This window comes from Capricornis sumatraensis, chromosome 11 (genome assembly GCF_032405125.1).
Source record: "Capricornis sumatraensis isolate serow.1 chromosome 11, serow.2, whole genome shotgun sequence".
NCBI classification, from domain to species: domain Eukaryota; kingdom Metazoa; phylum Chordata; class Mammalia; order Artiodactyla; family Bovidae; genus Capricornis; species Capricornis sumatraensis.
In genome coordinates, this window is record NC_091079.1 from 96,034,631 (window position 1) to 96,046,016 (window position 11,386).

The 11,386-nt window shown below is 42.2% G+C and overlaps 1 protein-coding gene across 2 annotated transcripts; it reads left to right on the forward strand.

Annotated features, from left to right (window-relative positions):
* The first annotated feature begins 2,280 nt into the window (after window positions 1-2,280).
* On the forward strand, window positions 2,281-10,813 carry LOC138088397 (carbonic anhydrase 1). Of its 2 annotated transcripts, XM_068983507.1 has the most exons (7): window positions 2,281-2,317; window positions 2,809-3,006; window positions 4,469-4,587; window positions 7,339-7,434; window positions 8,154-8,216; window positions 9,686-9,841; window positions 10,697-10,813. In XM_068983507.1, exons 1-7 carry the CDS (start codon window positions 2,281-2,283, stop codon window positions 10,811-10,813), a joined length of 786 nt encoding a protein of 261 aa, XP_068839608.1. The 2 variants fall into 2 exon arrangements, with proteins under 2 accessions (XP_068839608.1, XP_068839609.1); XM_068983508.1 differs by lacking the exon at window positions 2,809-3,006.
* The last annotated feature ends 573 nt before the right edge of the window (window positions 10,814-11,386 follow it).

Here is an 11,386-nt window from a genome sequence, read left to right on the forward strand (position 1 = left end):
GCCTTGGAAATGCAGACCTAGCCAAAATCTGACACATATTAATCACTCTTCTTTGCCTCCTTGACAAGTCCTGTGAATCTTCTCATCACTCAACAGCTGGCAAGTCTCACCTCAGTCCAGGCTTCAGCGGGACTTAAGAGGATCGTGGGCGGAGAAGGGAAACTGGGGATCAGCCGCCTCCTGGCTCAGCCAGCGCAGCCTTCCGCGGAGATGGAGGCAAAGAAAGCAACTAGACGTGGAGGCTGGAGTCTTGGCTTCTCCCTGGTTGTGGTGAATCCTCAACTTCTCTCAGCTGCAAAATGATAACTCACTGTGTAGGATTTGTATGTGTGGTGTTGATGGTAAAATAATATGAAAGTGTCCTATAAATCGTACACACGTGTGAGTGCTCAGTCGTGCCTCACTCTTTGGGACCCCATGGACTGTAGTCCACGAGGTTCCTCTGTCTGTGGAATTTTTCCAGGCAAGAAGACTGGAGTGGGTAGCCGTTTCCTCCTCCAGGGGATCTTCCCGACCTGGGGACCAAACCCTCATGACTCTTAATCTCCTACATTAGCAGGCATGTTTGTTTGGGTTTTTTTCCTATAGGTTATATAGAACTATATGAAAGAAAGGCTTCTATTTCAATATTTCAGGTGTAAAATAAATATTGGGCTGTATTTAATTTCAGTCTTAATAAAGTGTTCCCCATTTGTGGTGGGTCTAGGGAGGAGGAAATGGCAACCACTCCAGTGTTCTTGCCTGAGGAATCCCGTGGACAGAAGAGCCTGGTGGGCTGCTGTCCATGGGGTTGCACAGAGTCGTACATGACTGAAGTGACTTAGCATGCATGGATGCGTTGGAGAAGGCACTGGCAGCCCACTCAAGTGTCTTGCGTGGAGAATCCCAGGAACAGAGGAGCCTGGGGGGTTGCTGTCTATGGGATCGCACAGAGTCGGACACGACTGAAGCGACTTAGCAGCAGCAGCAGCAGTGGTAAAGAATTCACCTGCCAGTGTAGAAGATGCAAGAGACACAGGTTCAACCCCTGGGCCAGGAAGATCCCCTGGAGTTGGAAATGGCAACGCTCTCCAGTATTCTCACCCAGAAAAACTCCATGGATGCAGGAGCCTGGTGGGCTACAGTCCACAGGGTTGCAAAGAGTCAGACATGACGGAGCACACATACAGTGATTTGTTGAGTGCATGAATGAGCGCACACAGATCAAAGCTGGCAGCCTGTGAGGCAACAGAGAAGGGCAGGAGTGGGCTACAGTCCAGGGGCTTGCAATGAGTCGGGCACGACTGCGCTCACACATAAGACAAATCTCCATTTGTGAACTCCAATACTGCTTAAAAACGAGGAACTGTACTCTCATCTTGTATGTCCTCGAAATGTACTGTCATGACTAATATATTGAGTTGCCAAAAAGTTTGTGTTTTTCCCTAAGATCTTACAATATACTACAAACTGCAAACCCAATGTATTCCAAATGATTAGTGATTCTCTTATCTGATTTTAAATTAACATCATGATATTGGTTCTGATCTGCCTGTAAATATGCAAATTATTCTCCCGACTGAATTACTGTTGCTAGTATTGCTTAAGGGGAGGAGGCAATGGCAACCCACTCCAGTACTCTTGCTTGGAAAATCCCATGGACGGAGGAGCCTGGTGGGCTGCAGTCCATGGGGTCACTGAGAGTCAGACACGACTGAGCAACTTCACTTTCACTTTCATGCACTGGAGAAGGAAATGGCAACCCATGCCAGTGTTCTTGCCTGGAGAATCCCAGGGACGGGAGAGCCTGGTGGGCTGCCGTCTATGGGGTCACACAGAGTCGGACACGACTGAAGCGACTTAGCAGCAGCAGTATTGCTTAAGTGTCCAGCAAGGGTAAAAGCTGGGAGTCTCAAACGCACAGTCCTTTTTAACTAGATATTCAAAGCATCAGGTGTGATAACTCAGCCATATCTTCCACTAACAGGAGAGTAACAGGGCTTGGTTTTGCAGAAGCTAAGCTTTTGAAATTTCTCTTTAACAATATAAGAGAATAAACGAATTGGAACTGCCCTTACCTTTGTGAGCTTTTTAAACAATACCTTTTTTTAGCATGCATATACTTCCTGATAGATAAAGATGATGAAATAGCGGGCTGAGTAACACTCATGCACAAGGGCAGAGACGTTTCTATAAAAACCCTGCGAACTGTGGATTCAGTCGTCTATTGCACTTTCAGTGACAGTCAGTTATTCCAGGTATTCTCTTTGTGTTCAGAAAAAGAAGACTAAGTAGACGATCATGGCAAGTCCTGACTGGGGATATGATGGTGAAAACGGTAAGCATTCTTCTGCTCATGTAGCTCAGATAACGGCTTGTTCCCTTTTCCAGGAAAAGAGATATTGAGCACTTAAAATGACGGTAAAGTCATAGGTTAATGGTTTGAAGTGCCTTTGACTTATACCAGCTTTGCATGCATTCTCAACAGTTGTCCTTTGGGCCATGATTGTCTACAGAATGTATTCTGCCTCTTTTCTCCTCTCTCCCTCTCAGCCTCTCCCCCTCCCTATGTATAGAGAGGTCCATTGCTAACAGCAAAATATGTATAGTCTGATCCCATAGACTATGAGTATATTAACTCTGTTGACAAAGACACTATTTTACAGTGTAGCATAGGAAAGGGGCATTCTCAAACCTTGGATTTCCATTAAGCTAACCAGAATACCATTTCAGATACCTGAATAAATCCTAATCGAGGAAAATTATATTCCTAAAACTTGGAGTCAAGCATCAGATCAGTTTTGGTTGTAATCACGTTTTTTCTGGTAGGTCCTGAACACTGGTGCAAGCTGCATCCCATTGCAAATGGAAATAACCAGTCTCCTATCGACATTAAAACCAGTGAAACCAAGCGTGATCCCTCTCTGAAGCCTCTCAGTATCTCCTACAATCCAGCCACAGCCAAAGAAATCGTCAACGTGGGACATTCCTTCCATGTAAACTTTGAGGACAGTGATAATAGATCAGGTGAGCCCAAAGACCCTCCTGATTTCTGTCTTTGACTTGCTGGGAAATTTAAACAGTAGGGCTTTCAGAACACGGACACCCATGTTCAGTGTTTTGCGCACATGTGTAGCATTGATGCCATCTACGGAGGTGTCTTGAAGTTTTAAAATATTTCCAAGTGTTAAAGATGATTCTTAGCTCGCTCCCAGCTCGCTCTTTTTTCAGCCCTTCTCCTTCTCAGTGACTCTATTTCATCTCTTCTGGTTTCCAATGTCTTTATGCTAACTTTACACCCTCTGAATAAACAGTACTTTTTCACAAAATTCTGTGAACCATCATGAATATAAAAACTGAAAAGGCAAATATTTTCTAATTGAGATAAGGTTGGAGGAGCTCATTGGGGAAGAAATACACACGAAGAGTATATTTATTTTTTGTGGCCAGGAAAATGGCTCCATACCAATGAAGTGCTTCAGTTCAGTTGAGTTCAGTCACTCAGTCGTGTCTGACTCTTTGCAACCCCATGAATCGCAGCATGCCAGGCCTCCCTGTCCATCACCAGCTTGTGAAGTGCTTGGATACTAGTAAAAAAAAAAAAAAACTGGTCTTGGATGTATCTTGCATGGAATCATTCTGTGCATAAGTATTTTTGTCTAGCTTCCTCTCTCCCTATTAGATTATAGTAAGTGAATTATCTTCATCTCCCAGAACCTAGCACACTTCCTTGTTCACAGGAAAATTCTCAAAACTGTTACTGAATAATTTACTAAATAGCAGTTTCATAAATCAGCTCTACTGTCAAAAGGCAAAATTAGTCATAGCACTTTCCTACAAGGTTCGGAGCCTAAATTTCAGACGTCTTGGGGCTATGTCCTTTGTTAATATTGGATTAGGTCTGGTACTGTGTGTGTGTGTTTTAATCACATGGTTGGATAGGCTCTCTAAAGCAAAATGACCCTTCAGTATGAGAATTTTAAAATTGACCCTACCCTCCTGCTGGAACTTTTTTTCGTCCCTGGCTAGGAATTCTCAGCAAAGCTGTCAGAATACCCTCTTGTATCTTGATCAGTTACAAGATATGTGCAGAGTGATTTGTTACTAAAAATAAATTGCTAGATATCTTAATGCATGCTGTCCATTACTGTCTGTTGAAAGAATGAATGAACTTATGAACTAAAGCAGGTTCAAAGAAAGACCTCTCATCCTATAATTCACTCATCTTCCAATACGTTTTCCTGAAAACAGGAAAAGATAAAATTATATCCCATGTGCTGGGAACCGTATAAGTCACCCACGATCTTAAGGTGCAGCACACATCTGAGCCCATCATTGTGGGCATGGGGAAAGACCAACAGGATGGGAACTTTGGACTACAGTTTATTTCATTTCTACTCGACCCAATTCGGTGCTAATTTGTATTCCATGCAAAGACAAGCTGGAGCTTGTGACTGTGGCACTAACAGCACTTTCCTTTTCCTCCTAGTGCTGAAAGGCGGTCCTCTACCTGAGAGCTACAGGCTGCGTCAGTTCCATTTTCACTGGGGCAGCACCGATGACTGTGGCTCTGAGCACTTGGTGGATGGAGCCACATTTTCTGCAGAGGTAATGTAGCTGAGTGAGTGAGAGGAGCTACGCCGAGAGTCCTCCCAGAAGCGGCCCCCTCATAACACGGGGGTGTGTGTTAGTCGCTCAGTCATGCCCAGCACTTTGTGACCCCAGGGACTGTAGCCCGCCAGGCTCCTCTGTCCATGGGATTCTCCAGGCAAGACTACTGGACTGGGTAGCCTATCCCTTCTCTAAGGGATCTTCCCCACTCAGGGATCAAACCAGGGTCCCGTGCATTGCAGGCAGATTCTTTACCTGTCTGAACCATCAGGGAAGCGCCCCTTATCACTTAAGACACAATTTCAATGGCTCCAAAGGAATCAGCATTTTGCGGTCTGTAAAGAATTCCTAGGCTCCATTAAACTTAAACAGTGACACATTGTGTTTGGCAATGGAGGACAATTTTTCACGTGAGGGATGCAGGTGAATTTGCAGTCAAACTCCTGAGCCTCCAATGTGCTTTCATTTCAGAATGTCTCGGAAGCTGCTGCCTGACATCAGGCTAACCTCAAGGGGAGTTGCTGCTCTCCTTTTAAAGCTCTGATCCCCAGGGGGAACACACCATCATTCTCTTCTCATTTAAAGGTTCAAGGGTGCGCACAGCCACAGCAGAGGTATAGATAGGCCGAGACACTCCATTAAGTTTCTACTAAGAGGGCCAGTTTAACCTCAGGAGTCATCACAACCAGTAGCATCCTCTAGACGAGGGTTTGGGGCTCCGTGGCAGCAGGCCACTACCCTCTGGCCACTTGACTTGCCTCCACATGGAAGTTTGTGATTCAGTTCAAGATATTCTGCCTGTATATCCACGATAAAATCAAGAAAATGTGCATCAAACTCTCAACAGGGGTATGGAGGCTGAAAACAAAAAACTTTTGTTCTTTGTATGCATGACTATTCAATAAGTTTGTACCAATGCAGACGGGTTGGCTTTTTTATTTTACTCTTGTAGAATGAATCTGTAATACACAGTTTTGCAACATGCTTTTTTTTTTTTTTTTCATTTACCAATGATCATGATCATTGTTCCAAGTCAGTAGGAATTCCTAAAGTCTGTACAGTACTTCCATGTATGCATATGTTAGAAATTATTAACTAATTCCTACATAGGAACAATTGCAATGCCTTTCCCATTTCATTTTTTTTTCTTTACAAAAAACAATGGGTAATAACTACATTTGTACAAATATCTTACACTGGTGAAAGCAATTGTGTAGGGCAGATTTTTGTAAGAGGGATTGTTAGGTACAGAGTATGTGTAGTATTCGTTTTGATAGAAGACTTGGGAATAGTATACAAATAAAACTTACTTTAGGTTACACCAGAAAGCCAGGCTAGGAACTTTCAATGGTGCAGAAATCTATTAAATGTTTTGTTTTTTCCTATTTATTTTTCATAAAATTGAAAGTGGACTGAAATCAAATGGGCTGAAAATCTAAATTAGTAATAGTATTATGTCTGGGGGAGGATATTTGGCTGTATATAAGCAATCTGGCAGTTGGTGATGGACAGGGAGGCCTGGCATGCTGTGGTTCATGGGGTCGCAAACAGTCGGACACGACCGAGTGACTGAACTGAACTGAACTGATCTGAAGAAATCTGAATCAATGAATGTCTTATCTCATTTGAGACAAGTGGGTTAATCCAGGTTGGAGGTGACAGGTTCTCAGTCACTAAGTTCGGCTTATGAGAGAGGGTAGGAGGGGGGTGGGAGGGAGACCAGGGGAGTGGTGGGGAGAAAGACGGAGACAGAGAGGAGACCTGTGGGTGCTGGGGAGCGGACGGCTTTGGTTTAGAGTCATCCAAGCGACCCGGGATCAGTTGACATTAGGTGGTCAGAAAAAGACTTTTTCAGGAGTAGCATTTGAGTTCAGCCATAATTCAAGTCAAAATCCTGCCATTTTGACTTGCCATCCCAGAGGAAAATCAGCAGTTATGCCAGGCCTTAGAGCTGTGGACTAAGCACAAGGGTAACACCTATGCGCTGCGCGGAAGGATGGATGCCAGTAAGTGGAGAAAAGTAAGAAAGGAATAACGGCTGCAGTGTTCGGTTGAGCAGTTAGAGGGAAGGTGATGCCTTTTGCTAAAGCGGGAAGATGGAACGCGTCTGGAAAAGAGACAGTCAAGAGTGCTACTTTGGCCGTGTTAAGTTTGAGGTGCATGTCAGGCATCCATGTGGAGACGTCAGGAAAGAATCAGGAAGACGTGCACACGGCCTTGGATATTCAGGTCTAGAGGCTCACGGAGAACTTAGGCAGGGGCTGTCGGTTTCAAAGGTGTCTGGATCCGCTCAGGAGAACCTGCCCTTGGCCAAGACTCCAGACATCTCAGGAGCCCCTTCTCACAAAGTCACCGGGTACCTCAAGTTAGAAAATTATTGCAGTTTTTGTCTCCAAACTAGCTAGCCAGAAATACTTCATCTTCTCTCACCAAACAGAGAGGTGTCTGTTTTTTCTGTTTTGTTTTGTTTTAAGAAGTAATATTGAATAGTTATGATACTGTGGGAAAAAGAAGTTCTACTTACTGGTTCCAGGATTTGCAACGTGCCCACTCTCTTCAACTCTATTTTCTTAAGAAAACCCTTCTTAAGAGTGCAAACATAGCCCTTCCCATGCCCTGGATAAAGGGTTGCACAAGTTTTATCTATCCAAGCCAAGATATAGCTGTAGAGATCCACATGTTAAGATCTAATTTGCTTTTCCCTTCCCCGTGGTATGAATAACTGCTCCATCACGTTGTGTGTTTTAGCTTCATTTAGTTCACTGGAATTCTGCCAAGTACCCCAGCTTTGCTGATGCCGCCTCACAGGCTGATGGTTTGGTGGTTGTCGGCGTTTTGATGAAGGTGAGTCATAGAGAGCCTCGGAACTCTGCTACGATTATTCCCTTACCAATCAACCGCAAAGTAGGGTGAAATACAGCAGACGGGTGTTGGCGTCTCTGCTTTTGAATGTCTCCTTCTACTAGCGAAAGCGCAGGTGGCCAAGCTGGTCTCCGGTATGTTTGCTTTGCTCGACTTTCCCCTCGTGAAGAGAGAAAGGCATTGCAGGCAGAGAGGAAATGGGAAGGTGTTGATGGTGGGCCAATTTTTTTATTTTTCGGCTCATCTTTCACTTTTCGTCTAAACGTTCTACATCACAGAGTCAGGAGTTTATCAATTTAATATTTCATCAGGAAAAAAATATGAAGAGGACTTTTGTCCCATAAAGAAAGTTCACTTGATATTTAATATGGAAGATTCAAATCTCCTGTAGGAGAGTCCCTGAAAAGCCGTATAGGGAAGTTACTCTTAACTGGAGTATATTTGGGCGACTAACTTTTGGAATTATAGTAATTCTAGTTAATCTTCATTGAGCGCTTGTAACATACCATTCATTTGACTGATTAGAATTTTAATAGAACAGACCAAAGAGGCTTGCTTTTGTATTTTAGTTGTGCTAAATGCCTGTATTTTGACTTGTATATCTTTTCTTCAGTTACTGTGTTTAATTTTTTTTAAATTAACTAAATAGGATTTTACTTGCTAACAATTGTTATCTCACACTTTATTTTTTTAATCTCCAGGTGGGTCAGGCCAACCCAAACCTTCAGAAAGTACTTGATGCCCTAAAAGCAGTTAAAACTAAGGTAAATAGACTCATTAAGTTAGTTTAAATCAGAGAACAGGAATCTACAGAACCTCAGAAATCATTCAATTGCATATTTGATAGGAGAAGTAGGAAGTCCTCAGCAAACCCATCAATCTGAAAATCAAGGTACTGCTTACACGGTCCTCGTTTCTGAGCTCTCTGACGCAGTGATTTATTTTGGTTCCGTTTTTCATAGTTACCACTGATCTGTTTCAGCAAGATGAAGCCTGTCGAAGCATGGTTTTCATAGCTGTTTCATGCATCGTAACTATGGTGCCCACTGTCGGCTTAGAAAAAGATGGATTGTTCTGATATATTTACTCTTAGCTTCACCGTTTTGATAATAAAGACTTAAATCATATATCAGAGATTTGCCATTGTCATCCACACTTTGTAGAACTATCACACCTTTATGTAAAATAAATATAGTTCGTGTTGAGGCCAAAAAAAATAAACTTTTATAAAGTGAGAAAGTTTAAAGATAAATAAGCACTCAATTCAAGAATGTAAAAAATGATACATGAAAAGAAAGTAGAAGGAAATGATTAAGATGAAGTAAAACATTAATAAAATAAGAAAGAAAATGAATAAATGCAGGTCAAATGTTATTAATAAAGTGAAAAACTAATTCTTTGGGGGAAAAAACAACCAAAAAAGGACATTTTTGGCAAGGTTGATGGTGGGGGGTGGGGAATATAAATACAACAAATGATTACAAATCAGGAAATGGGTCATGACCAAAGATGCATTAGAAGTTTTAAGAGAGAAAAGCTCGTACAGTCGACCCTAGAGCAACATGGGTTTGAACGGCACAGGTCCAGTAAGCTGTGGATTATCCTTTTGATAAATGCTCGCTCTAGCACCACAGAATTGTCCCTTAAATGAACCTGCTGATGCACACCCACGATTATGAGCAACGACCATAAGCTTATGTGCGGATTTCTAACTGCTCAAGAGGTCAGCACCAATAACCCCTACATGAATGACCAATCAGTAAAGAGATAAGAAAGCCTTTGCTCATGCTTAGCCAAATGAGGAAGGGACAAGAGAGACCAGTCACAATCCTGGTGTAGCGTATTTTCTGTCATCTGTCACTTTCACTGTTTATATTTACAAGCACGCTGTTGTCGCTGTTTAGTCACTAAGGGGTATCCGATTCTTTGTGACCCTATGGATTGTAGCTGACCAGGCTCCTCCATCCATGGGATTCTTCGGGCAAGAATACCGGAGTGGGTTGCCATGTCCTTCTCCAGGGGATCTTCCCCACCCAGGGATCAAACCTGTGTCTCCTGCATTAATGAGCAGCTGAGCCACCCACAAACATACGAGTCATGAAATACTATACAGTAGAAATATTCATTAAATTCTTTGCTAAGACCTATCTACCAAATAATATGTATGTCACATATGCAATGATGTAAATATTTTACATCAGGGCATGATACATTGCTTATTGTTTTCTTTCAGGACAAGAAAGCTCCATTCACAAATTTCGACCCCTCTGTCCTCCTGCCTTCATGCCCGGATTACTGGGCCTACTTTGGTTCACTGACTCACCCTCCTCTTCACGAGAGTGTCACCTGGATCATCTTTAAAGAGACCATCAGTGTGAGCGCGGAACAGGTAGCGTATCAGAGGGGCATGCGGGGGAATTGGAAGTGCAAGGCAGGATATCAGTTCAGTTCATACTGAGGGAAATTATTATTGCCATTCGATTTTGGAGAGTCCCCTTTCAACTGAGAAAGATTTATTAGTGACATCAGGTCTATTAATAGCCAAAAAGTAGAATGTATTTATAAGCACTTTTTTTCTTTATGAAGAGATTCAGAATTCCCGATCTTCTTTTCACCTTAATAAGGGAAAATCCACCCACTTTGGGGAACTGTGACTCTTGAGTGGCATACCTTGATCGTTGACATAGGTTTTTCATTCTTTTTTAAAGCTTAAGCTCTTCAATATTCAGTAAAATATCTCATTAATTATCACTTATAATTATAATAAAAACTGCCATTGATTGAGAAGCTCTTTTCATCAGGTGCCTTACATACATTTTGTCAGTCAAGTCTCACAGCAAATCTGCAGTGTGACCTGTTGGTATAAGAGCTAACACTTCTTTAGCATATGCTACAGGCCAAACGCCAATCTAAGAACCTTATCTCTGTTGAGCCATTTAGCCTTCACCAAAACACAGTGAAATAGCACCATATGGAAACTGAGGTTCCAAGCAAGGAAGTCTCTTACTCAAGTGTGAGAAAGCTGGAATGCTAATCCAGTCAGTCATTGATAATTTAAGCCAAATGCTTGGTGCTAAGACATGTGGAAGAACTGTTGGCTTCCTCCCTTTCCATCAGTGAAACCATTGCAGTCTTCAACCTGATTTTCTACATAACAGTGCATCAATCATATCAGAAAAAAAAAGAGTGTTCTGTGTGACATCAAGAGCTATTGCCTCTCTAAACATGTTATCCTTCCCCCAAGCTGGCGCAGTTCCGCAGTCTGCTAGCAAATGCTGAAGGCGATAAAGAAGTCTGCATCAAGCAGAACAACCGACCACCCCAGCCTCTGAAGGGCAGGACAGTGAAAGCTTCATTCTGATGGGCCCTAGAGGAAGCTCATCTTCCCTCAAGAAGCACAGCTCTGCTTCTGACATAATCCAACAAAACCAGCTTTAAGAAATATGTTTATTTCAATACTAGTAAGACAGCCTGCGTGCGAAATTACTCTGCAGAACGCAAAATCTTTTTCTTCTTTATGTTGAACTCAAACAATAATCTGTAAGTTCACTAAACTTGTGCTTAAATTCAATCTATTGCATTAACTTTCTTATCATTGCAATTAAGGCATACTTGATTTCTTCATGACTTTGTCCCTTCCCATTTTATTCAGTTTAATTGGACCAAAAATAATTTTATCCCTTTCTTCTTGTCTATTATGTACTATACGTTTAAATGGCATTAGGTTCTACTCCATTTACATTCAAGAATCTTAAATGCTTTCATTTGCAACATTATTCTGATGCAATATCAGGTCTATTAATATAATGACCTAAGAGCAGCTTGAGATGAAATGTTAAGAATTCATTTGCTTACGCTTGAAGACAAATATGCAGCTAAAATGACAACTGGATTTTATATTATGGTCAAATAAATGGCCCAACATTGCTACCGT

Excerpts from the sequence above, each read along its gene's own strand:
- LOC138088397 (XM_068983507.1), top strand. The coding sequence starts at position 2,281 with ATGGCAAGTCCTGACTGGGGATATGATGGTGAAAACG. Across the intron at positions 7,435-8,153 it reads TTGTCGGCGTTTTGATGAAG|GTGGGTCAGGCCAACCCAAA; the intron begins GTGAGTCATAGA and ends TTTAATCTCCAG. Across the intron at positions 9,842-10,696 it reads TCAGTGTGAGCGCGGAACAG|CTGGCGCAGTTCCGCAGTCT; the intron begins GTAGCGTATCAG and ends CCTTCCCCCAAG.